Source organism: Cyrtonyx montezumae, unplaced genomic scaffold (assembly GCF_038088225.1).
Source record: "Cyrtonyx montezumae isolate F1298 unplaced genomic scaffold, pur_monq_1.0 scaffold_1, whole genome shotgun sequence".
Lineage (NCBI taxonomy): Eukaryota > Metazoa > Chordata > Aves > Galliformes > Odontophoridae > Cyrtonyx > Cyrtonyx montezumae.
In genome coordinates, this window is record NW_027071825.1 from 24756449 (window position 1) to 24782936 (window position 26488).

General features: G+C 47.3%; 2 protein-coding genes across 6 annotated transcripts in view; both read right to left on the reverse strand.

The window, feature by feature from the left end:
- Positions 1 to 26488, reverse strand: part of RASAL2 (RAS protein activator like 2) — a 140947-nt gene that overhangs the window by 76330 nt on the left and 38129 nt on the right. For all 5 annotated transcript variants that reach the window (XM_065744817.1, XM_065744803.1, XM_065744825.1 and 2 more), the window contains exon 2: positions 926 to 1053. In XM_065744817.1, the coding sequence (XP_065600889.1) occupies positions 926 to 1053 (128 nt within the window). The remainder of the gene's footprint in view (positions 1 to 925; positions 1054 to 26488) is intronic.
- LOC136053960 (uncharacterized) lies at positions 19067 to 20216 on the reverse strand. The gene has a single exon (XM_065744965.1). The coding sequence runs from the start codon at positions 19940 to 19942 to the stop codon at positions 19292 to 19294; it is 651 nt and encodes a 216-aa protein (XP_065601037.1). The 5' UTR covers positions 19943 to 20216; the 3' UTR covers positions 19067 to 19291.

Sequence of the window (26488 nt, forward strand, 5' to 3'; positions counted from 1 at the left end):
CCAGGAAGTCCAAACGCAGGAAACCATGCTATTAGACTCAAATTCATAGATTCAATCTGAAATCATTCCTACTTTATAGCTCCTCCTGATATATTTGAATGGTAAATCCATAGCAGGGAAATTAAGCAAACAAACCCAGGAACATTACCAACTTCTCAGGCTCGTGTATTTGTGAGAGCCTGTAGACATTAAATAAAACAAGAAAAAGCATATTGTGGTGTATGCTTGAGAAAGGACTTATCAGCATTAGTTTGTTCACAATGCTTCAGTCAACTGAAATACGCCTATTCTTTAACTGTATTGACATTACCTTCATACCAAGGCACGACGCCAAGTCCTACATGCTATATATACACACACACACAGTAATTTTATAATTAAAGCAAAGGTTGCAATAGCTTTAAGTATTTCATGCCAAGGGCCACTCAATCCTGTCTGCTACATTTAGCAAGAGAGAAGGCAAACCCTCGTCTCAAGCAATTTACCTTCTGACAGCAGCAAAAGGACTGCAGAGCACAAAGGTTGCACACTTTGTCTGATCTGCACTCCAGCACGGGCACCAAGAAACCACTCCTGCAAGCTTACATCTGCACTGACATGAGGTTTGGGCAGCCAGGTGGCTTTAGCTACCATTAAAAGCAGAGAGAGCATAGGGAAATGCAGTGGCAGGCTGAAATGCTGGTCCCTAAGACTCGAGCAAGGAGCAGTGGATGCACACATCTGTGCCACTGGCACCTGGGCCAGCTGCTTTCTAACTCTACACCCCCTGCCATCCACGCACACAGGAATGGGTTAGCTCTCACAGTTGACGCACTCGATTTGACTCGAGAGCCGCTTAAAAACAAAAAACAAAAACAACAAGAAAAAGGGGCGAAGAAAGCTGCCTTCCCGTGTTAGCACGGCAGGCCGACGTGTGTCCTCTCACCTCCTTCTCCCTGTTGAGCAGCACCAGCTGGCTGTCAGTCAGGATGCAGTACTTCCTCTCCCATGTCGTCGTCTCGGTGTAGGGGGACTGGCCGCAGGACAGCCTGTGTGTAGGTGGTCCTTTCACATCTGCAAACACAGAATGGGGATCCTAGCGTCATTAGCCTGTCTCATTAGCTGCCTTCTCATTAGCTGTCGTCCTGTGGCTCTGCAGCAAAGTGGTGAGCCATACTTAGCAGTGCCTGTTTCGGTGTGTTAAAAGACAAACTGCTCATCTTGCAAGGAGCCGTGGGGAAGGCAGTGCGAGTTACACCGTGAATACTTATGTACCTACAGCTTGCCTTAGGAAAATGGCACTACCTGAGAAGAATGTGAATGCTGCTGCTGAGGACTGAAATACAACCGAAAGCGAAGAGCGACAGCCCGAGCGCTTCCTTCTGTGGGCCTTGAATGCCCCCTGCATCTTAATAAAGCCGGCTGTGTGAGACTGAGAGCAGAGAGACACGGGAAGGGAGGCTGAGAGCAAGGCAGCAGGCGTGAGGAAGGGAGGGAAAACTCAGGGGGATGGCAGTGAATTGGGAAAGGCTCCCCAGCAGCCGTTCAGCGGGGAAGCTGTCAGATTAAATTGTAACAGACAGCAGCCTCCCAGCATCTCCATTCAGCCACAACCGCTGCGGTGACAAAAAGACTAAGAAGCCAATTTGCCTCGAGACTCTCAGCCTCGAGCTCCACGCCTCACCGTGCCTCTCGCTACGAGAATCTTTCCCTAAGAGCAGAAAGGAGAATGCAGACAGAAGCGTGGTGGCACTGCCAAGCAGGTGAGCCCTGATCCACAGGGCACCAACTGCAAGCCGGGCAGCTCTCTGACCCAGCTCTGCATCTTCCTGAGATGTTGGAAGGGGGATAACGGTGCAGAAAGCAGCACTCCCCCATCAGGGGCTCGCACTCGGGAAGCCTGCTGCATGCATTCGCCACTAGAGGCCACTGAATCCTCGTGCACCCGCTGCCTGCAAGCGGCAGGGCAGCAGGGAACCTCCTCCGAGCGCTTCCGAGCTCTGCTCTCCAAATCCCACCTCGTTATTAACAGAGCTGCGACATCTCCGAGATCTCTACCTACGCGCAGCAGCTTTGTCTCAGGGCCCGCTTGGAAAGCTGGAGAACGAAGCTGCACAGATCCAGTGCACCCAGATGTGCGTGCAGGCACGGGCAGGGCTCGGGGAAGCAGGGGGAAAGGGATGGAGCAGTGCAGTAAGGGGGCAACGTGCTTTGGGGCCACCTTTATCACGACACGATGAAACCCATTTAGAAGCACCAGCTCCAGCACACAGCTCGCCCAGCCCCAGAAGACCTTTGCATTACAATTTCTACTAACTAAAGGCTTTGGCACCGTCCCATCCAATTGATCTAAGGGCTGCGCAGAAGGGTTAAAGAACGGAGTGGCTTCTTCCACTGCAATAAACAGCTCCAGGACTTCACTGAGTCATCGGGTGCTGCAGGCCAGCCTCAGCTCCCTGCCAAGCAGAGCGTTCTGCAGACTGCTGGCAGCACAGCATGCCACCTCGCTGTCTGGAGCTGTCAGTCACTGCTGGAGCACGCTGCAGCGTTCATCTTGGGCGGTAGCGACCTTCCGAATGCATGCCAGGACACAGCCTGGCAGCCCCAGCAGATCGAGGCTGCCTTCCCCAACGGAGTGAGGACTTTTGGACAGACAAACGGCTGTCCAAAGCACTGGGTACCTGCAGCCCTCTCCTATCTCTAACACTGGAAGCCCATCTTGCAGCTCACAGAGAACTGCCTGCCACAACCGTAAGCTTCAGTGCACTCGTACCTAGCAGCTTCCCTGCCCTATTTCAGTCATTTCTCAGCTGGCCTGCCCAAGCAGCCAACCTCTGCAGCAGCTGTAACTTCAAACCTTACTCTGAAATATTTTACAAGTTCAGACTCAAGACTCTTGGGGATTTTGCACAGTATCACGTATACGCTCGGTTGCTTCACAAACCCCATTCTGTTTTCCGGAGCTCTTCATCCTCAGTTTTCATTTTATATTCTTGGCCCCAATGTGAATGCAATAAAACCCACCAATCTCTGCCACTAATGCTTCATAAAACTGACTTAGTGGTACTGATCGGATCACTAAGGGAAGGCAGCAGCAAAAAGTCCATGTGTATCTGGGATTGCTTTAGGAAACAGCTGAAAACTGTGGAGTTGCTTGAGGCCCCTTTAGGGCCATCAGGCTCAACTCCCCTGCACTGAGCAGAGACACCCACAGCTCCATCAGTGCTCACAGCCCTGTCCAGCCTGACCCTGACTGGCTGCAGGGATGGGGTACCACCACCACTCTTGGCAACCTGTGCCACTGCCTCAGCATCCTTACTGTACCCTTATCAGAGCTGCCATTTCTCACCTTGGGGCCGCTCTCTCATCATCTCATACGACATTATCTATTGGTTCATACAAGGTTGGGTGTTGGAGAGCAACTCACTGATGGATGTACTAGAAGAGATGCAGGAAGAGCAGCTGGGAGCTCTGAGCCTGCAGGTGTTCAGATGGGATGGGCTCAACACCTGGGTGTGCAAGCACTGCTGAGAGATGCATTTCTCTGGTCTGATGCAACCCTTCCCCCTTCTGCATCACTACAGTGAGGCATTCAGGAAGGCAGAATCAGTTAGAATACACACAGGATTAAAGGTCATGCCTTATGTGCCTTCAAATGCTAATATCAATTAAGTAACAGCTTGGAAGAACGTCCTCTTCTCTGTACCTGCTCCCTGCTGAACTGAGCAGCACCACTGCCCACCTGCTGCACCCAACACAGAGCTGAATCTGTGCCGTTTTTCCTTGGGGCTCTGAAATGCCATTAGGCACATAATAAAGATCCACACGGCTCCCATTCTCTCAGCCAAATGACAACTTGTACCTTATTATTAACTATAGAGCTTATAAAGAAAATAGGGGGGAAGAAAGGAATGGTTACACCACAACCATGCATTGAAAAGAGGTGCTGATGGGTGCTGGGAGAAGGAAGATGGAAAGAAGGAGTCAGAGCCAGGCTGATCCTGCAGGGAGGGATAAGGCATTTTATGAAAACTGATGGCAGTTGAGGGAACAGTGCTGGTGCTATCAGATGGGAATGTTTCTGAGTCTTCCACTGCAACTATACAACAACAACAACTCCAGATGCGCTCACAAGTGGGGGTTTCTTTCCAAAACACAGTCAATGGGCAGGATTGGGGAATTATTTCCAAGCAACGTCAAATGTTCCAGGGGCATTCAGCCCCCAGCAGCCCTGCCGCCACCAGAAGGGGGGCATCTCATCTTCAGGAGCAGTGAAGAAGACAGAATTTGCAGAAATCAGGCCAAGAAACCTACATTAAAAGCGACAGAATGACGTAATTCACATCTTTGGTTTCTTTTGCCAAAAAGCACTCTCCCTGCTATCAATAAACACAGAAAAGCAAACCTCCATCCCAGCGATGACAAGAGCACCCCTGGCAAGAGTCAAAGCCCCTTTTTCGGAGCCAAGCTCTTCCTGTGGTGAAACCGAGGGCTTACTGAAGTCCTTGCCAAGTGTTCATCGACTTTATTAGGGTCCGCATTCTGCTCCTCGTGTTTCCAGCACGGAGCTGCCAAGCAGCTGAGTAACTAACAAGGCAGCCAAGCTTGGATGCAGGGAAGATTAGAAGGAGCCCTAACACCTCCTGACAACAGGTCTACCCACCCGGTGTCAGTGTTTCCGTGATGGTTTATGTACTTGCCATGGAGACCGGATTCAGAGAGGTGTAGGTAAATGCTGTTGTCTGAGATCTTGCCAGGTCTCCAACCCACACAAATCTGCATGGGCAGGCAGCTCAGGTTGAATAATCATCAGCTGGAACATTTATCAGGCTGCTGAACAGGAGCTGAAGCTTCATTTGCTATTGATGTGAAGCTTCCCGACAGACAAGGGGCAATTAAGAGGCTGTCACTGAACGTGCCCCATCTCTACAAGGTGATGAAGCTAGTGATTCAATGGAGAGATATGGCGGGAAGGGAAACACACTGTGTCTCAACATGTCTTGTTCTTTAAGCCCACACTTGGAAGGAAGGCAGGATTTCTGCAAAAGGAGTCACCAAGGCAAGTCAAAATAAACAGCACGGCTACATGACACGTAGCTGTGTGTATCTGAGACTATTTTATACAGCATTTGGATGAAGGTCTGGATCTAAAGCAGAGAATTTGAGAACAAGCCCAGGCCTTGGAGCAGCCCTACTCAGTGCAAGGGACCAGGTGATCTCAGCATGCACTGAGGGCTGCTAGGAAAGGCACCACCAGGCAATCCCACTTTCTCTCTTGCAAATAAATACATACAGCTTTTGTTTGCATTTCCTATTCCACCAACTCACAGCTAGAAATGATGCTTCCTGGCCACGCTCGTGACCTAAGCAGACCACATGCATTTTCCCATCTGAAGATGCAGACTGACCTGGGAGAAGGCAGGGATGCTCATCCCCAACCATCACAATGTCCTCATAGGGAACACAGTACTCACGACACAGCACTACATGCCATGTGTGCTAAACCAGAGACTCACGAGCTGCTGAGCAAGAGAAAAGAGGAGGTTCCGAGAGGTGAGTGCTTCTCTGAAGCACAACGCTGATAGAGATACGAGCAGGACACACTAGAGAAATGAAACTTAGTCAATTTGTTTGAAATCACAGCACAGGCAGTGGCTGCAGGTTTTCTAAGTACCGTGAGCACGACTCACTTCGCCATCTCTATCACCGTGGCACAGCTCTACCACACTGAAGAAGTACCTACATTTTCACAGCAGGTGGAAGACCTCTGTAGCAAAGGAGGTGTCATTTTAAGTGCAGAAAGCAGGAGCAGACCCTCTAGGATGAGAGGCATACTGTTTGCGTAGGATGTTATTAGAGGGAAGCATCCAGTGTGAATTGTGAGTTATATTTAATAGCTGCATGCAGCAACCTTTGGTACACAGGACAGCCCTCGATTCAGCTCAGTGCAGTTGCTCTCCTCCAGCAGCTGCACGTAGCAGTGACCAAATTCTTCTAGGGAAACCTAATACCAAGGGGTAGGAGGTAAGGAAAGCTTAGCTAAGCCATCAGATTTCAAGGATCTCAAAAGCTCTCCCACCAACTGGGTACAGCCAAAGCACTACCTGGAAAACCCATTCTATGCAGAATAAAGCTGTAAACTGTTTAAGTAGATGAAAAGGGTATTTTAGAAGCTGGCAGAAGTTATGACCAGCACCACGACTTGCTCAGATTCCAACGCACTTTGGCACAAGTTCTTTACAGGGCCTTTAATCCTTCTAGCACTGGCCAATCCCACAGTGGTACCCCATTAATTCTCTGCTACTCTTTTATTGAGTGGCAGTGATCAGGCACAGCCTTAGAACTGCTTTTCTTCTATCCCACTGGAGAATCTCATCAGTCACACGGATTGTTAAGAAAGGTTGTTCAGCCAGGTGCACTTCACATGCCCTGTACCCTAACGGAAAGCATAGCGACAGCAATTTGTCTGCCATGTGCACACTTCCCCTTCCCTACTACCAGCACACCATCTCCAGGTGGAGGAATCTCTTAACATTTTGAGATGAGAAAACCAGAGGTAGCTGTTGCTCACTGCTTAGACAGAGGGTTTGGAGCTTTCTCCCTCCAGCTGCTGGCAAGCACAGGGACAATGTGACTAACCCTATAAGGCAGAAGAGTGAGCATCAAAGTTCTGCCCAGCAGACCAGAGCTACAGGCCAGATTCTTCAGTTTCCTAGATATGTTCTGCATTAAAGGTGTAAGGAATGATTTTTACAAGGGAAGGGCTAAGGAATCAGATCAGCCGAGGGTTACCTCTTACACAACAAAAAGGGAGAAAAAACCCACCATGGCACAGCTTAACAAACCTAGCGTCCTCCAGAAGGACGAGTTCTCGCTGCCTCTCCTCTTGCTGATGTTGCTCCTACCCTCACTCCTGCACTGTGGGTTGTTTGCAGAGATGCAGCAGGCTGGCTCACCCACGAGCACCCAGATGCCTCATTTTCTCACTCCCCAGCCAGAACATCTGCCTTACATTGGGTACATCACCACTTTGCTTATCAAAAGCTCAGTAATTTTCACACTGGGGCTGGGCCTGCATCAAGAGATGAGCCAAGATTTCCACTCTCATCCCCCTATAACACACACAACTCAAAACCAAACCTTCCCAATTCCTTCACTACTACAGTGACCACCCTCAGCCCCTGATGGCTGTGTCCCCAGCACAAGCCCAAAGAGTGCAAATGCAGTTCGACTGCAGGGACGCAGCCATGAGATTTCACTCAGATTTTCTTTTTGGGATGGAAAACGATGGAGACACTCCAAAAAAGAAACCACAAGTCTTAAAATCTTACAAGTTGTTCAGCTAGCAGATGCTGAGCGTGCTAACAGTTTGAAGCTTTCCTGCAAGTCCTAAAAAAAATGAGAGCTAAGGAGCTAGCAGCAAAAGCAAAATTCAGCATAAGGGAAGAATTGGTCTGGCAGGGTAATTCTGATTAGAAAGCTGCACCAGTTCGCTGTCACCACGCAAAAGGTGTGGAAGCTCTTAATAGCAGTTTAAAGCTGCCAATTAGCTTGAATGCTGCTGAGCTGCTCTAAGCCTCTTACACTCCGCACAACCTTGCAGAGGGTAATTGAGCCTTGCCTCTCCCCCTCTGCTCCTTTTCTTCTAGTGTGCAGCCAGGTTTTGTGAGAGACAGTGCAGAAGATGTGTGTGCTGAGAGAAGTTAGCATCTTCTCACACAGATCTGTGCCAGGACCCCAAAGCACACGGAGATCAGCATGCCTTGATGGGTGGAACCAGAAAACACAACGTGATCCTGGTGGGAACCTTATGAAATGTTCAGGTGTGCTCTGGGCTCAGCCCAGCCTGCAGACAGACTGCTCGTTGTAGAGCTTGGGCACTCCCATGACATCACCAGCAGAGAAGCTGCACTCTGTGGAAAAAGCAGCTCGGTTCCCAGGGTAGTAGTCAGGGCTGTAAACCTCCAGTGGCTGCTCAGAGCCATCACCATGACCCTGCCTGCAATACTGAGCAGGTTTTCCTTCTCATTCAGTGCTCATTCTTCATCCAGGACCCGGACTCTTTGCTCCTGAATATTAACTATGCATTTCTTTCTTTTTAAATCCCACTTGGCCTACAAAACACTTTGGAACCTCAAAACAGAAATGGATATTACAGACCTGAAGAGAGGATTATAAAAGATTACATGCCCTTATTACTGAGCTGCCAAGTTCTGAGAAGATTCTCAAGTGACACTTCTCCCTAAAGCAAGGAGAAGCTTTCGTGAGAGCTTTAGAAAGTAGGAAATGAAGAACAGCAGAAAAGTTAATTATTCTTGGGAGAAAAATCTGAAGTTTCTCCTCTTAATTAATCTAAGATCCTTTTCTTACCCAGCTCTACACCCTTCCCGTTCTGCTCTCTGCAATGCTCATCCTCAATCTCTACCTCAGTCTCTCCAGCAGCAAGCAGTCTGCTCTGGTTGCTCTTGCATCTTTACACCTTGCAGCCAGCCTGCAGCAGTGTGGGAAGGAGGCTGAGGAGCATTGCTGTGAGGACGAGAACAGGCCACGGGCATGCACCAGGTGGTAAGAGTGACCACACAAGTTCAAGTGGACTACCTGGAAACAAACACACTGCCTCTGAGCCTTCCACGTGCAGATTGTTATACCACACAGCTTTCAGCTTCCTTTCAGAAAAGGAATGAGGCACCCACTCACCCATCACCACCAATCTGAACAATCTCTGCCCCAGAACTGATTTCTCAAAGCGGTATCAGGTGGACGAGGGCAGCTTCCCCTTGTAAACCAACCCAGGAACCGGATCTGTTTGTGGGGAGGGGAAAGCTTGCTATGGGAGAAAAACCCATATCGGTTCAGCATCTGGAAGCCACAAGCAATTTGGTGGAGGATGATTTCTTTCTTCTTGTCTCCTCGAGGTCATGCTGGAGGAAAGCAGCTGAGAAGGAAAAAGGCAGCAGGAGAAATAGTAGTGCCAGAGAAGAGAAGCTGCAGGTGCTGGGACAGCCCAGTGCCACGGAAGGTGCTGGTGCAGGCAGCTCAGTGGGACACCTTAGTGGTGCAGGGCTCCTGATGTAGCACCAAAGCAGGCAGAGCAGGTTTACTGTGCTTCTGGCAAACACAAACGAGTATGACTAATGCATCCTTTGATCATGGTCTAGCTAATTAAAGGGGCTCCGTAGCTGGGGTGCAGTATTTCAGGTATTCTTAGGCCCACTGGGTTTTCCCTCCCTGTAATGTGTTCCTTCTCTCTTAGGCAGCCCCAAAGAAAAGGATCCCCACATCCTCCTCCCATCACAGAGCCCACACCACTCCTACTCCATCCCCAGTGCCTGCAGCACACGGGGACTGAACCTTCTGCTGCTCACTCTGCAGATGCTCTGCACCAATACCACAAACCCCTAAGTGCAAACATGCACTTTTCCCCCAAATGGACCTCCGCTAGCCCCCACAACAAATCACTTCTAGCAGGGTAAAAACAACACTGCTCATCTCCAAACCCTCGAAGGAGGCCGGGTGAGCTCAGCAAGAATATCTCTTTCCTACAGCAACGCTAAACAGAAATTTAGAGGTCACAACCTCTCCAAAACAGTCCTGATAACATCTAATTAGCAGCCCTGCTGCGCAACTGCATTTTGTAACAGCAAATCCAAGCAGAGCGGGAAGGCAAAGGGAATCTCTACTTGAACGTGATGGTTTTCATCCAGATTGGAGATCTGTTTCACTTCCCTGCTCTGTGGGGATTGCCCAAGTTCCCCAATGAGAAGGATCGACGTGAGCAGTTCACCAGGTACTGCTGAAATCCATGCCACCTCTATCACAAAACAATATTTTCAATTCTCTTTTTTAAACAGCAACATGAGGAATTCTCCCTGCTGCCAGAAGATGGGTGGAGAAGGTAAGGAAAGTTCACATCCCCCAGGAACCAACTCGGACAATACCTTGAGAAGCATTTCCTTCCAGCTACTGTAGATAGCTGTCCTCAACGTGCCTTTACCGGGCAGCCAACTTTCCACCGCCGAGCACAATGAGATTTCAAAACACACACGGAATGAGAGCATAAACAGACGCAAACATCCACTTAGTGATATAACAAAAGAAAACACGGGGCAGAAACCCAAGCACCTCTATTTTCTTGTGGATTATAAAAGAGCTTGGCACTTTTAACCCTCTGCTCCTCTCGCAGGTGAGGCAGGCAGACCCCAGGCTGGCAGCACGGAGCCAGAGCACTCACAGCACTCTGCAGACAAACAGAGGAGTGCTGGTTGGGGCACAGCTCTTTTTTTTTTGGCTGGGAGTTTTAAGATTGCTGCCTGCACATCCCCAGGGCCGCGTGGTACCCCTACCCCCAGCCCCCGACGGATGTCTAACTTATTTTTGCAAATCTCTGGTGATAAAAACCATGCATGGCATCTTGCTCATTTCCTCCTTTCCCTTCAGTTTGCCAAAAACTTGGAGCTCTGCTTTCCCCGCCACATCTACAGAGCAGTACTGTTTGTTCTGCTGGCAACGACTAACGATAATGCACATCCCTTTTCTGGGTAAAATCCTCTTTAATAACAGAACAAGAAACAAACAAAAATAATTTTGTTCTCCAGTTTTGCTAGCCCTCGAGCAACCATAATGAAAAGAAAAAAAGCCTATTTTTTTTCCTTAATAAGCCTATATTTTTTTTCTTTCCTTAAGTCTCAAGTGATTTAAGCCCATTAAAACTGCAATTCTACTTGATCCATCAGTGACTATGCTCCACTGTCCCTAAGCTACAACTGTCTCTTTGCAAATCCTCTGCACTTAAGAGGAGGCAAGCTGTCTGTTTAGGAGTAAGCCACCTAGCAAACCTTGCTAGACATACATACGTGTACATATATATTTCTTAAGGACCAACATTTTTCACATCGACTCCCACCGATCACTGAAAAGAACATTCAGTTTCATGTTTGCTCATCTTTGAATAAACAAAGCGAAGGCTGCTGGGCATCCGCAGACAAATGAGACATTACAGATGTAGACAAAACCCATCATCACCCTGAAAGCATTTCTCTTTCAAATTATACAGCCACGCAGGAGCTATTCGGAGCAGAGATTGCTATGTGTGTTTTTAATTCAGCCTGGGCTGCTGGGGGCAGGCTCTGTGCTGTCACATTTCCCCCCCCCCCCCCCTCGTGCATTTGAGGTGTGTGACTTGGTGAGGATGAGTCCTTTGATACGTAACAATACAACTTCATTTCCCCCCCCCTCTTGCATTTACAGCTTTCATTTCTGAGGAGGGGTCTGTTCACATGCAGCACGCCTACCTGGAGGGCTGCTGTTAAAATAAATACATCCACATCTAAACGAACAGGCGATCCCCCATCGAGCAGAAGCACTTAAATACCATCAGTGCACCAGCTGGACCCACGCTGCCTTCTGTCTGCAGACTTCATCCCTTTTTGTCTCAGCGTTTTGGAGACAGACAAGCCTGGAGGTAGAAACGACAGCTGCCACAGTGTGAGCACGAAGCTGGGGGAGGCCGGGCACAAAGGCTGCACCATGCAGCTGAGCTGTTGTGTGCACAACATTCAAAACACTACGTGCACACACAACGACAACTGCCTGGGGGAGCAGCACAAGCATCAGTTTCTCAATCAGTACTTTTCCCTCAGTGGCATTTCACAATCACATTTGTGGGCCTTTGCTTCCAGTTGTATGCGTGTGGCATCCACAGAAAGTTCAGAAGAAATCTTAAAATGAAGAAAAAAATAATTATATATATTCTGGAAAGAATATCATCCCTTCTGCAGCTACAAGAGCGCATCCAACACAGAAGCTAACAACCTCTCATTGCAAACAGCTCCTGGGGCAGGTTCTGTGGCTGCCTGCAGGGAGCTCCTCGCTGCTGCAGATCCACCAGGGAGGAATTATCTTGTCAGAAGGGGAGGAAAAACCTGTCACAAGCACTGCATCCAACAGGCACAGAGCTGAGTTGGAGGAAGGGATGCTCGCCCGTGCCCACTGGCACCTAAGGAGTGCTCAAGGAGCTCATAAGCAGAGCACCCACCTGGTTTGGGATACATACAGGACTTGTCTCTCTGGCACTGGGAGGAAGAAGAGTCTACACAGTGTTTTACTGACACTCAATGCTTTGCCCTTTCCACGTGGGTTATATATAGTAACAGCCCGCTTACATTTCTGGAATGCTGGGGCAAATGGCACAGCCATTTCCTTTAGGTTAGGTTTTAATAGTGAGAGATACACGAACCTCCTGATGCCTAACAACACCAGCCCAGGTCAGCAGAACGGGAATGCAATCCTTCCCCCACATGCCATGCACATTCCACAAGCCCTATGGATGGAAGGACTCCTAACCTCGCTCATCTCACGGGGTGGTGAGGAGCCAGCCCTGCACGTGTCAGTGACACATGGTGGGGAGGGGGAAGTCGTGGTCAAAAGTATGAAAACCAACAGACAGACCACACAGCTCCTTGGCAGCAGGCTCAGGGCGGTTACTGCATTTCTTTACCTTTTCTTTTTTCCCCAAAACTTCACCCCTGTTTTGATAATACCACGGCTCAGCACGCCAGCAGGAAGCTGCACAAAGGGCTGTCATTTCAAGACATCGGTGGCTGAAACCATGCTTGTGTTTTTTACAGGCTACAGTGCTCAGCAGCCCCAACCTTTAGACACTTATATCTCCCATCCTCAGCCCATTGAGCATGCAGGGAAACTGCATGCTGAGCCTGCTTACACAAGACTAAGCCAGAATACCTGTGCAAATCTGCCACAGGAAGGTTGCACGTGTGGAGATGTAGTTGGGAGCAATTCAGATCTGTGCATTTACCTGCCCGGGGTCATGACAAAGCCATTTCTTAGGCAGCAGTGCAGCCAGAGCTGATGGGAGCCATGAGGAGGACAGAGACATGTGGTAAGGATCAAAAGCTGGCAGATGTTTCCACAGTAATTCATCAAAACCACGTGTCAAAGCATCTGTGTCACTCACTGTTAGAGAAGAATCATTCCTAGAAGTGACTGAGATAATTCGGACCTCACTCAAAGGCAAGGAGTCATTAAACCAACACACAGCTTTCATCCCCTGCTTCTCAAACAGACAGCATCAATAGCTATGTGTGGTAACAGCTGAGAGAGCTGCATGCATCTGAGCTGGAAAAATGCACTTGCTCACTACCTGTTCTTGCATGCCACTGCTAAGAACCCAGCCCCTTCCTGCATCACTTTTCACACAGCAGTTTTTGAGAGGGATGCTCCTATACCAAATGCATCCATTAAAATGAACAGCAGATTCCCCACGGGGAATAAAGGCAGAGAACGCCTGCTCTCTAAACATAAGCTTCTATGAAAGAAAAAAAAAACAACCTCATTATTTCAATGATTTTTCACCTTCTCTGTACACAGCATTTTTTAATCCCACTCAAAGCAGCAGCCTGCAAAGAACTCTCCTGCCCACAGAGCACCAGATGTCTACCTTCAGCCTCCCTTGTGTAAGAGCAAAACCACACGGGGGACAGTTGGTTTCAATGCTAACATGTCAAGAGGTTCATGCATTAGCTTGTTATTTATGTAAACAGCTTCCTCTAAAGCAAGCCATGTTTTACAGGATTATCAAGTATTTGTTTCAGAAGAGTCTAAAGAGCCTTTTGAATAACTACCACAGAGTACCAGTGCAGAAAGCAGAAGGGTAAATAAAACAAATTAATCACTTAGAACAAGCAATCGAGTAATGCTGTAAATTAGGGCACAGAGATGATCTTGTGCGTGTTTGTTTACATCCAACATGCCATCCCTTTGAGCCCTACATCAGGCACTGTTAGCATTACAAACGTACACCATTCGCTATTTGGAAAAGTGAAACAAAGCCCTAAAATGAGTACTTTCTTCTGGGTTTGTTATTTTCAGAAAAAAAAACAACAAGGGTCAACATGCTGAGGAAGTTGTGTAAGCACGCCAGTGATCCTCATCTCACGCCAAGCTCCATTACGGGCAGCAGTTGTGGAAAGGCAAAGCAGAGAGCTTTTGCCTGAGGACAATTTCTCCACAGCACAACTCGCCCTCCAGCCACAAACTCCAAAACACCTCTGACAGTTAAGGTTCCTATTTCTAGGGCTGCAGAACTTCTGACTTTTGCAGGATAGCTCAGCCAAGGGATACAGTTCCCCTTTCTGAGCGCTCTGACAGCTGCATTTTAGATCTATCTTCAAGAAGAATACAGAATTTTAAACACAGACCTAACAGGGTTTCTCTCCACTGTCTTCTGCATGATCCCTATGCCTGATGTGTGGGGGAAAGGCAAGGAGAGGCTGCTGGGACTGGGCTGCGTGCTGACCCGTGTGCTGCTCCCACTGCAGACTGCAGTTCCTCTTCCCAGAGACTCAAGGGGTGAAACATGAAGCTTTGACAAAGACTCCAACCCCAACTGCTCTCCAGACGCAGCTCCTCCTCTGGAAAGCAGAGATTTCTTCCTCCTCCAGCCACTTCCTCGAGGCTCTGTCTGGCCTGTTATCAAAGGAAAAGCTTCTCCCACCAAAACCCCAAACCTTAACTTCCCCGAGAGCTCTTTTCCCAATCCTCATAACCATCACTCCTTGACTGCTTCTAAGAAAGCAAGCCCTACTTCCCAGAAAAGAAATTCCAGAGGACTAGATGACTCTAGGACACAATTATCCTTTCCACAGATAATTAATTCCCATGAGATAATTTCTGATTATCAAGGTAATCAGAGATAATATTGCAAACACCAGCTGTCAGCGTGCTCTGCACAAAAGCTCTAACATCCTGGCAGTCCCACAGACACAGACCACAAAAGCATCAAAAAGCAACCTGGAATGTGAGACTCTGCCATTCCCTCGTCATGATTTCATGAGTCAGAAAATAGCTCCCACAAATACAAATGCCCTCATTCATCCTTGGTGGATGCTCATTTTTGACTACAGCAAAAACATTCTGGAGTTAAGAAGAATGAAAAACCAACAGTCAAAGCTGAAACGAGCACAACTACCTGCTCAGAGACACCCTTTGTTAAGCATAATTAGCACCAGATGAGAAATTTTATTAGCCTCAGACATCCTTGCTAATTATTTTCTGTTGTGACCATAAACATTTATCTGCATAGCATTAGCCTATCACCCACAGTAAATGATCCTGTGCTCGAGATGAACCAGGCTGGGGTCAAGATTAAAAACACTCGGGAACAGTGGTGAAGCAGTGTTCAAAGCTGCAAAGTGCCAGGAATGCACCCTCGTGTGCCTCACCCCTCTGTGATGTTCTGAGTCTGTTCTGCCAATTAAAGGTTAATGACTTCAAGAAATTACGACCAAACCACACAACAAAAAACACATGGGAACACAGATAAACTGACATTTACGCAGCACTTAAATGGACATATTACAGCATAAGCTTAATTGTGTAAAAGCTCCTAAATAAAAACCCCACCAAAATAAACTACTTAATAGAGAACGATACTTGGGGGTGGAGGAACATGAGTCAGTAAAAGCACTTCCAAAATGAGAAAGTGCTTCTAAAACCTTCAACACAGGCAACAACGCTGCCCGGTGAGCAACAGATAATCAGTTCCCATTACATGCAGTTCTGCATTTTGGGAATCACTGACAAAACCGAACAGCTTGGCTTTAATCTGAGTTACAAGGGTGGAAATACAGGAGTGGAAATACAGGAAATAAGGTGGACTTACTCTAAGTAAGTCTATAAGGAAAGAGAAAAACACAACGTAATGACTCTAGACTGTAGAGATATTAATGAAGAGCACCAAGCTTGAGTAACTCTTGTAAGTCATAAAAAGACAAATGAACAACAACTCCAGGAAAGGAAAGATACAGACTACACTCTCTGACTCTAGGCACAGAAATCTCTCTAAAATGAATTAAAGCATGACACCAAAGCGATAAGACTGAAGAAACGTATCATACTAGTGAAAATAAGTGAAGGAAATAATTCTGCAAGAAGTGTCACTGTAGAAGTCTTCACAATAGAAGTGCCTGTGGGAAGCCAAATGCACATCAAATACAAGAAACCAGTGTTTACTCTCTCCCTCCTGCAAGCCAAGAGCTTCCTGCTGAAGATACAGATAATTGATTCTACTGAAGAATCATTTTGTCATCAATCTCCAATTAAACTTGCACTGCCCTGAGATTCAGATAAGAAGGAGCAGCGAAATAAATGTTATCTGAGTAGCTGCTCACAAATCCACTCTTAACAGTGTTTAGGGTCGTTAAAGGGTCATTGGCAACACATAGAAATAAAATAGAGTGCAGCAGCTTGCTGACAACCCTCAGGTCCAAGGCTCTGAGCTATCCACACAGCTCCTTCCCTACACTGCTCCTACAAGATGGGCAGTAGGGTGTCCTGTGCCACAGCAAAGCTTGGAGGAGCAGCTCTCCCCAGGTTCAGCATCCTTACATTCCCCAGGAGGGATCTGTGCAGCCAAGAAGCGATGAAGCAGTGTCTGAACACGCTTCCTAGACTGTGAGACCAACTGGAAAATATTCATTCAGATTTTTATTTTATTTTAAATCCCACTTCCCCGTTCAAGCTGCCAAAAAAGCAACCAGTCCCCTTTTGGGGAAAGGGAGCTGCTCTTCCCCAGGTTCACAGAGGTCAGTAGCAAAGCAGCTGCTACCCAAAGCCATGCAGCAGTCCCAGCCCTTGCAGTTCTGGCACAGAGATAAAGCAGAATGCAGGAGGGCAGGCACACTTGAGAAGGAAGACGTGTTTGTTTGTTTTTTGAGTTGATAATCTGTAACTATTTCAGAGGAAAGTGGAAATGCTTTCAATGAAATGATTAAGTAGAGGGCTCAGCTCCTTGGACAGGCGACAGAAAGCATGCCTCCAGGTTCTCCTGGTTCAGCTCCAACGCCTGCCTCTCAGACTGTGTGTTCAGCAGCACAGGGAAGGTTCTCCTCGGTGAAGGAGAAATTCTGCCCAAACAGATGTTTCCTGGGAGACTTTTGATTGAGCTCTTCCAAGCGAAGCTACTTGCATACTTTGGAAAAGCCCCACGTCTCACACTATCTCTTGGCAAGTCACGAGTCCGGGCAGCCCGCAGGCTTTGTCAGCCTGAAGATTCCCAAATTCTGCCTCTTGCACAGGAAAACAATCCGTTTTCTTGTGGTTTTGGTTTTTCTTTTCTCCCCCCTCAGACAGCACGCAGGATTGCAGGCATGCAGAGATGCCCTCGGCCCACCCACTGCTGCTTGCGGACAGCCCGCTGCTCAGAGCTCAGCCCGCGTGCTATTTGGCAGAAGAGCTCCGTACTTCTGCGCATCCAAGGCTGCAGCCAAAGAAAAACAGTGTACGGGTTACACTGTTCTCCCCACTTCTGTCTGCAGGATCCCCCCTCAGGCCCAGGCCCTGAGCCCCCTGGCTTACCCCCCAGGCCTCAGGGCAGCTGAGGCAGCCTGACTGCACGGGCCTAACTAACTCAGGCTTCCTGAAGGAAGAATGCATCCCGTGACAAGCAATTAGCTGTCCCATGACTACACAGCCCACACAGCAACACGTCTTATGGGTTGAAGGAGTTCTCTAAAACCTCAGCTGCTGTTTGCTTGAAGCACAGAGGCTAACCCTCCCAAAGCTGGGCCTGTTTCAGGCAGTGCTGCAGGTGCTGTCAGCACAACCTTGTTTCCCCAAGCACCTTCCTGGCTATGACTTCCTCCCTTGAGACAGTTTGACTTTTAATCTCGAGTCCCATTGTTGTTCCTGAGCTGAGAGCCCCTCTGTAAAACCACTTTGGAGCCTGAATCCTCTGCCCCAGCTAACCCAAAAGCCAAAGCTCTGTTTTCATCCTATGACCAACATTAAGTATTTACAGTGTGATGGCTTCTCCCACATAATCCTTTTCTGCTGTTTACTTCCCACGAGCACCCCAACAACACATAGGAATTACTAAGAGAACCATTTGTTCCCAAAGTGCACCAGAACAGTGCAAAAAAGGAACTACAGTGCGCTCTGCCCTTTAAAGATTGCAAGTGTTTAATCCAAAATGCTTGTGTCATATAGAATACCTTCCCAAAATAGCTTGCTGACATACACCAGGTGACAAAGACCAAACCAACAGCCCAAAGCAGTACTAACAGCTTCCTAAGAGGTCTCAACAGCAGTGGGAGCCTGGAGCAGGAGTCTTCCTAATACCAAAGCAACCCCTTAACAAGATGTCTTCAGAAAAATAGTCCCTATCCCTTCATTCCCCCCACCTCCCCCCCATGTATTTCACTCAATTTAACAAGTACCATCAAGCCAAATCCCATCTGAGTGAAGTCTTGGAGGAATACAAAGCAACGGATGAAGGCAGTGACTTGAAACAAACCCTGTGTAGCCCGTTCTTCATCAGTGTTTCTCTGTGTCCACTTGTTTTGGGTTTTAAACCAACAAGACTGCTCCCAGAGGCAAACGTAAGCCTGTAAGTGACAATTCATCATCACACAGACCCACTATTTTGCAAGGACACAGTATTTGTTAATAACAACAGCAAGCTGCATTTTATTTTTGGATAGGGACGGCTCATCCAGCAGTCTCAAGTAGGTCCAGGTGTTACCAGGTATTAATATGGTAATCTGCAGGACTCTGGAAAACACTAAGATTTTGGAAAGAAGGAAGCTTTCTATTTGTTTCTATTATAAATTTCAACTTTGCCCCCTTCCCCCTGACCCCAACACCTCCTCAGTCACTCAGATCAGCCTTCAAGAAAGTTCCACGAAAGACTGTGAGAACAGAAAGCAAATTTCTCTCTTTCTCCCCATTTTTTTTCCCCGTCTTGATGAGCGTTGTTAACAGCAGGGCAGATTTAAGTGGAATCTCAGACTGGCATCTTGCTGACCTCAATCCCAGCTGGATAAACCTTTCTAACACTGCCGTCCTTGGCATCTAACAGAGAGCAGACATCAATTTAGCTGATTGACTGCAAAACTGTGAATCTGGTATGAGGAACTAGATCCATTGCACTGCCTTGCACACCAGATAAAAGACAGCTTTATTCCTCTCTCTCCTCCTAGTACTTCATCTACAGTAGCAGGCTTGATACATCCATCAGTGCACAACAACTCCTCTGAGGCTGCTGTGCTCACAGAACTGTGTGCACCACACACACAGTTCATTTTGGAGAGAAACGCTTCTGCTTCCTCCACAGACATCTGTTTTAAAGGGACCTTCAGGTTTTTAAGTGCATGCCAAAACATCACACCACTTCCGTATCAGGAAAGGCCTTTTCTCCAGTCTTTTTTAAAGTAGAACAGCAGAAAGCTGCAAACCTCACATTAACAAACACCAAAGTTCAAAACTGGCTCAGACAACTGTGATATAACCCATAAAATCACGACCCACACCTGTAACACAAACAGAACATCCCAAAACAGAGCCCATTACCTGCGCACGGATCTGTTTGACTACTGTCTGCTTTCCACTCCTCCGGTGGCTCACTGGGGGGCTGCTCCCCTCTTCGATGTATTATCTTCAAAAAGCCACTTGAGAGAGTCGAGAAGATGCCACGGGTGAAGTACCTGTGCTGCTCACAATCCACAGAGCGCACCGCCTGCAGAAAGGGCTTGGCATTCCTGTTTGTAGGGCACGGCATGGGTTCGGACAGAGAGCGGTTGAAGGGAACACGCAGCGATCTGGTCCTCGTGTGGAAGAGCACCTCTGTTGGATCTTCGTGGAGGTCCTCAGCGCTGCTAGCATCCATGCTTGCAGAACTTTTGATGAGACTCGGATCATTACCTTCCCCTCTAAGGCTGCAGGAACGTGCTCTTTTGGTTATCCTCCAGGGAAGCCGGGGATGAGTTTGCCACCTGTATGCTCTGAGCGCTTTCTCTGTGTCCAAAGCTGTTTGTCTGCTCACCTTCTTGCTTCTCATTTGGTGGTACCAATGATAGTCCTTCAAGGCAGCGGCGCCAGCATCTTGTTCTGACAAAGACCTCCTAAAGGTCCTCGGAGAGAGGCTAGAATACTTTTTAAAAGCACTCATTTTCCAGCTCTTGAATTTCAGCTTTTAACTTGCTTCCCTTATCACTCAGAAGTCACATAGCTGCAGTTCCCGGCTCAGCATTTTAATGTCCAAATCATCATCTTCACTGCCTTGGCCAAAGGACAGCAGAGGTTCTTCCTGAAGAGCCTGAGCATCAATCCCAGCACTGGGAATTCCTACATCTCAGCAAGGAGGACAAGCCTTCACCTCCAGCAAGCCACTCTCCAACGACACGCTCAGCCTCGCTACGCCTGCTGCTGCTTCCTGCATTGCTGCAGCTCTGCATTGAGCTCTCAGGAAATGACTAAAAGAGCCCAGCCATGAAAACCCACAGTGCTGCTCTGCACCAATCACACTTCTTTTTCAGTAGACATGAAAGATTTGGTTAAACAAAGGGAAAAAAAAGAGAACTCTGCTCTGGAGTCACAACGAAGTCTCCAAAGTGTTAAAATTGCAATGATCTGCTGAGGAGCATGCACATTATGTTCTACAGTTAAGTAGTGCTGTACATCAAATAGAGCAAGACACAACGTAAAGATGATCCCTAGAGTTTATATTTACCACAAGAACTTCACATCACCCCAGAGTTTCCTTCTAGAGAGGAGCAGAATACCCAGAGTCATCGCAATTGGGTGCTGGAAGCTTCAAAGAGTGAAGGAGGGGAATGGAGCACAGAGGAGGAATGCTGCAACTTAATATAGTCAGAGTGTAAATACACCAAAGGAAAATAAGTCAAGGGGAGGAGAAAGAGGGTGGGTGGGACTTCATCCATCACACACTGAAGCGGAGGTTGGAAAAGCTTTGGGGCATGATCCTCTGGCCAACAAAACATGATAGAAGGCTTTTTTTTTTTAATAATAAAAAAAGAATAGGGCTTTACTTTCATACATCTAGTTGGAGTAAGGAGAGTGGAAAAAAGTAGTCCTATCTGTTTAACCAAGAGGAAAAAAAAAATCTCCTCGCCTTCTCTACAATTTAAGAAACAGCTGACTATTTTAAAATCTCATAAAGAAAATATCTGCTGGCGAACTCAGACTGTGCTTGCCAAGTTTCAGACCAGAACACTTATATCTCAAGTCAACTAAAATCCCTGAAAATAGGAGGTTTATAATGGAAACGCTGACAGACCCTTGGCAATCAAGTGACAATGAAAACCACTTCTCTGGTTAAATAAAATGATAATCTGCTCTGGCAGACCAATAAAGCTTAACTGACCCACTATGGGATCTCGCCTTTAAGCTCCCACAGCATTCATCAGCCAAAGTACATTCCTGACAGCTGCAGATGCAAAACTTCCTTACTTTCGTATAAGTATCACAGCGTGGAGTTACCCAAAGACCTCCATCCCTCAGATCCAAGAGGCACAAGGCAGAGTGCTCCCAGCACAACGAGATAGAGCACTCACCAGGAAAAAGCTTAGCTTGCTCTTCTCCAAGCAGACCACTTTCCTGTTTTTTGATCGCAGACAACTGCTGAAAACCCTCTGATGCAGCTCATCTGGTCCCATGGACTTGGGTCCCTCGTGTTGAGGTCTTACAATTCCCAACTTGATTCTTACTGATAGTTTTTCTCCTCCTTGATGCCTGTCATAGGGCACAGAGGCATGGGAGCCCTTGGTGCTGAAGACTGAGGCAAAGACAGCACTGAGGGCCTAGACCTGTGCTGTTACTTGGTCACCTCTTTCAGCAGTGAATCTTGGTTTTCTCATAGAGCCCGTGGCCACAAAAGCAGCAGCAGTGCTTTGAACAAATGCTCTGAATTAGTCAGCCTGGTAAAACAGGCTTTATGGAACTTTAGAAATAAGTGTAAGTAAATCCGACAGACGACGCTGTGGTTCATTCTAATGGCACAAGCCATAATCAGCAGAGAAAACTGAGAACGTGGGGTAGGTTTCTGGTCAGCCCCACTAGACTTGGGCAAGGTTTCCGCTAGCACATCTGCACCAACTTCTGGGAGCACAAAAGGGCAGGAGAGGACACCACAGACAGCCGGTGCAGTAGCTTAAGTCTTCCTGGGATCTGCTTGCTGCACATTTCCAGCATGCTTTGCTGCTGCTGCTGGAATACAGCCACCGAGCTGAGCGTTGACACAAAGCACCACTTCTGCTACAGGGCTTTAGAGCACTTCCACGCTGGATCAGAGGACTGGGTATGACCAACAGTAATGACTCAGACCGGACAGCTTGCCAGCAGTTACAGCAGCATCATTCTAACACAGGACTTGAGCCTCACAGCAGTGCAGACAGAAGGAAAGCTGAGGTGGGACACCAGCCTTTGCACACAGCTAGTGGTGATCACAGCACTGCTCTCATCCTGCGTCACCTTCACACCCCTATCCTGCAGGAACCCAAAAAGTGAGACCGTTTCACCTCCTGGCAACACAGCTTCGGTTCTACTGATTGCTCATGCAGACCACCCACCTCCAGAGAGAGAGCACAGAGACCTACAGGGTACAGCACCAGGCAAAGCCCCTTACGAGTTAACTCCTACTTTAAATCCTTTTTATCCACGTGGCCCAGACTCGGGCAGCAGTTCTGTAGAGGACTCGCACAGAAAAAGGCAGGCTTCAATAAGCACTCAACGAGGAGCTCAAGAACATCAAAGCCATGCTTTAAGTTCAAACCATGTCAGAAGGGTCTTTACTGTCGACTTCTGATTTCGTTTTTGATTTCTTGTTGCCATTGCTCAGATGAACAGGCTTCTTGATCAAAGAAAATAGTGCCTTCACTGAGCAGAGATCCCACTGCATGCTACACAGAGGGCAAAATGGTCTTTCTCAAAGCAGTTCTAAATAAGGTATACGAGGCTTGCGCATTATAAAGCCACTGACACACAAGTTTGCTTAGTCTACAAACAAGACAATCCTTTTAAACTGTTAACTCATATTTCAGCTTGGGCTCCAAATCAAACCAGACCCTTTCTTTCTTCTGCACACCATCCATAACCAAGACGGAGCCCAAACAGAGCCTCCACCTATCCTCACCCAACATCACCCAGTTAAACCTGGCCTCTCTTGGCTTCAGCATCTCGTGCCCACGTGAGCTGGAAGAAGGTAATCCACACGCTGGAACTTTCTCCTTGATCCTCAGGCCATATGTGAAAGCTTGAGTTGTTTCAGAGCAGCAGCTTAGCTGACCATGCTCCCCAACATATCACAAAGAAATCACCTTGCTAACCATGCTGAGCCACCCACTCGGCCACCAGCAGGGAAAATAATTGCACTGGAAGAAAGGAGCTTGTCAACTCACTGGAATCTTTTCACTCATACCTCCTGCTTTTATTACTTACTGCACAAAAACGTGATCCTCAGCTGGATCATTTTCTCAAGAAAAGTCTTGTGTTTTTTTTACCTTTGGTATGCTTGCAGCTCATTGTGCCACATCATTCATTAAGCTTTTTCAGAAAATTACTATTTTCTTCCTAACAATCAAGTCATTTAATCATCTGATTTGACATGTTTAACAGCATATACTTCGCTGTTCCTAGATATCTAAGTAATTTATGCCAAAAATGCAGATTGGCAACACTGAAATATAACTGTATTCCAGCTTTAGCATTACATTGGGTAAACAATCTTGCCTAAATTTATAACAACACTTCACAGAAAACTGACACAAGAGGCATTACATTTTCACTGAGCATATGAAGATCATTCTTTGGCAGCGGCCTCCTGCGTGGGAAGCCCTCTCTCCACCATTCAGCTTTCCAAAAATCCTACACAGCACTGCAGCGTGGAGTTCAGAAATCCCTCACACTACCCGTGTTTAATAAATACCAGCAGCCAATTAAAAAATAACAACAATGACAACACCAAAAACAAAGCAGCATTGCCAAGCAGCTGGAGGGAGAATGTGTCTCTGGTGACAAACACTAACTTTTAATGCTGCCTTGCTCAGAAAGCTGTCTTGTGTTTAAATAAAGGCACGTGCAAAAGTGTAACGTGCAGGTTCATCTTTGGTACAGCTTATTCTGAGAAAAAGATGAATTGAAACCTTGCACGATTGAGCTACTGCATTTAAAATTAGCTTTGGACCAAGCACAAACTTACCAGCTTCTCATTTTCTAAAATATTTTCCAAGAGGGGGAGCTGGGGGCAGAGCAGAGTGCTAATGAAAGAAGAGAAAGCACCAAACCCTACTGCCGTCTCTGAAGGCTCATTCCCCATGCTTGGGGCTTTGACCAAGTCCTCTCTGTGAAATCACAGCCACAGAGGTTCAGATAACATTTTGGAGAAGACTCTAGGCAACACTCTCAACTGCCAGCCAACAAACGTGTTCTTCAGTGCATGGAGAAGTGAATCACACCACACCCTGCATCCTCCACCAGCAACTGGGAGGGTGAGCCATCCCTGACTTCTCAGACTAGATTCCTTTAGCTCCTTTCCCCTTCAAAAAATAAGTCCAATGCTCACTGCACTGGAGAAGTAATCAATGCATAAAGCAAAAACCAAACTCCAAGTTGATCCAACTGGACATTTAGCTAAACAGCACAGCAAAAGATGAAAGATTTTTTCCTTCCTTTTAAATCACAGATTTTTCAAACTATTAAGTTTTGTTTATGCAAGGCTTAGTAGTTAATGACTTAACATCCCCTTCCCATCCCCTATCACCAACATGCATCTGTTTCCCACCCCCCCCCCAAACATTTCCTGCAGGTGAACATCATTTCTCCTTGGAAGTGCACGCACCCATGCACCTGACTGCTTCAAGCTTAGTGCACTGAGTTCCTTAGAGGGCAAATGAAATGGTACCTTCATAGTATTTGGAATTATAGTGACCTGAAGAATGAGGCTTGCTGAGAGTGGAATTGGTATGTCTGGAACACAGTTTACTGAGTCCACATTAGAGTCCCTGAGGGCAAAGCTTTGAGCTGGAAATGAGTCTCAGTGACCGTGCAGGAAGCTCACCTGTTCCAGAGGAAAAAAAACCCAAAACACTAGTTGCTCTCCCTAGCACTACTCTGAGAGCCATCTACAAATGAGCTAAATAGTGACACCAGCACGTCTATGTACCAGAGAGCACCTACTGTTTCATCATCTGTTGTGACACTCCTTGCTGAGGCACCCTGTTACTGCTGTACTGCCATCACACTGCACTTCCACATCCTTACTTTCACTAAAGCAAAGGACAGATATCCATCAACTCAAATCAGCACGGCTGGGAGGGAAAGGGGGGAAAAACTCCTTTCTGAAGAAAGGTAGTGACAAAGCCCTGAACACCTCTGCCCTCTAACTCCACGACAGAACTTCTGCCACTGCCCTGCTGATACCAACTCCCCACTCCTAAGTCCTCTGCCTTCCTTTCTCCATGCTGCTCTCATGATTGGCATGAGAAGCTGACACATCCCCCGACAATTGAGCAGAGAGTGATTGTACAAATTTATGAGATGCTGGGCTCTGGATCGCTGCTAAGGAAAGTTAGTAAGAAAATCCCATTTCAATACATCAAGAATAAACCTGTAGAACGGCGGTGCCAGATTTTAATTTCACTAGCGATCTTCTTTGTTGCCGTTGCCGACAAAACATGGCTCGTGCCAAGATTCGAGGGCCATCAAAACGTACCTGTAGACACCAGCCAAATGTGTGCAGGGGCTCAGTGAGCCCACACACAGCTGCGAGCAACAGCACCCCAAGCCAGCCATGTATTTTGGAAACACACGCCGGGGCAAATAAACATATAACCTGAAGGCAAACACTGGCAGCTACTCTGCAGCACAGAAAGAGCAGCAAAAAGATCTACTGGTCCTGACTGTAAGGACTTGCCTCCAATATAAGGAGCTGCAGCTACAGGTTTCTGTGAGGTGGGCAAGCCTGAAACCCTACGTGATGGATGACAGCTGTCCTGCAGGGCTGGCTCCTCTGGGCTTACCTGTGTGCCATGCTGGGGAGCCACTGACACACACAGGGTTTAAGGTGGAAAGGAAATCCTTCTGAGCTACAGATAAATTCCAGCCCCTGAAGGGAGACAAGACCATTAACTAACTTTATCACTGATAACTTCTGTAAGACTGTCTTTCAACTACCCCCCAAAAAAACATTCTTACCCTCTGACATTCACTTCCCCAAGCCTATAGGTTGGCCCTAGCATCACCTCAAGCATCACAAGCAATCCACTAATTCACCTTCTTCGTGGTGCTGCTTCCTAGAAAGCAAATCTGCCTTCCCATCCCCCAGTTCTTTTAGAATTGTTTAGGATTTTTGTCAAGATTAAAAAAAAAAAGCATTTTCCTTGCATCCTTGAAGTAGGGTTTTACTAGAGCACAGCATCACTCAGTGCTGTCACAGCATGAATCAAACTAAGTGCAGCCTTAACATAGCTAAGAGGAAAAGTAATCATATTATTCAGGCATGCTAAGGCATAAACATCTCAACAATGGTCTTGGTAACTGTACTCAAATAGATTTATTCAAGCCTTTCCCCCTTTATTTTTATACAACTGTCAAGGACCACATCCTCAGTGCAGACTGCTGCAAAAAAAGCATGACCTATCAGCTCTAGCATCCAAACATAGGTTGGCTGAGGACAAGGGTTAGCATTGCATCCTGTCCA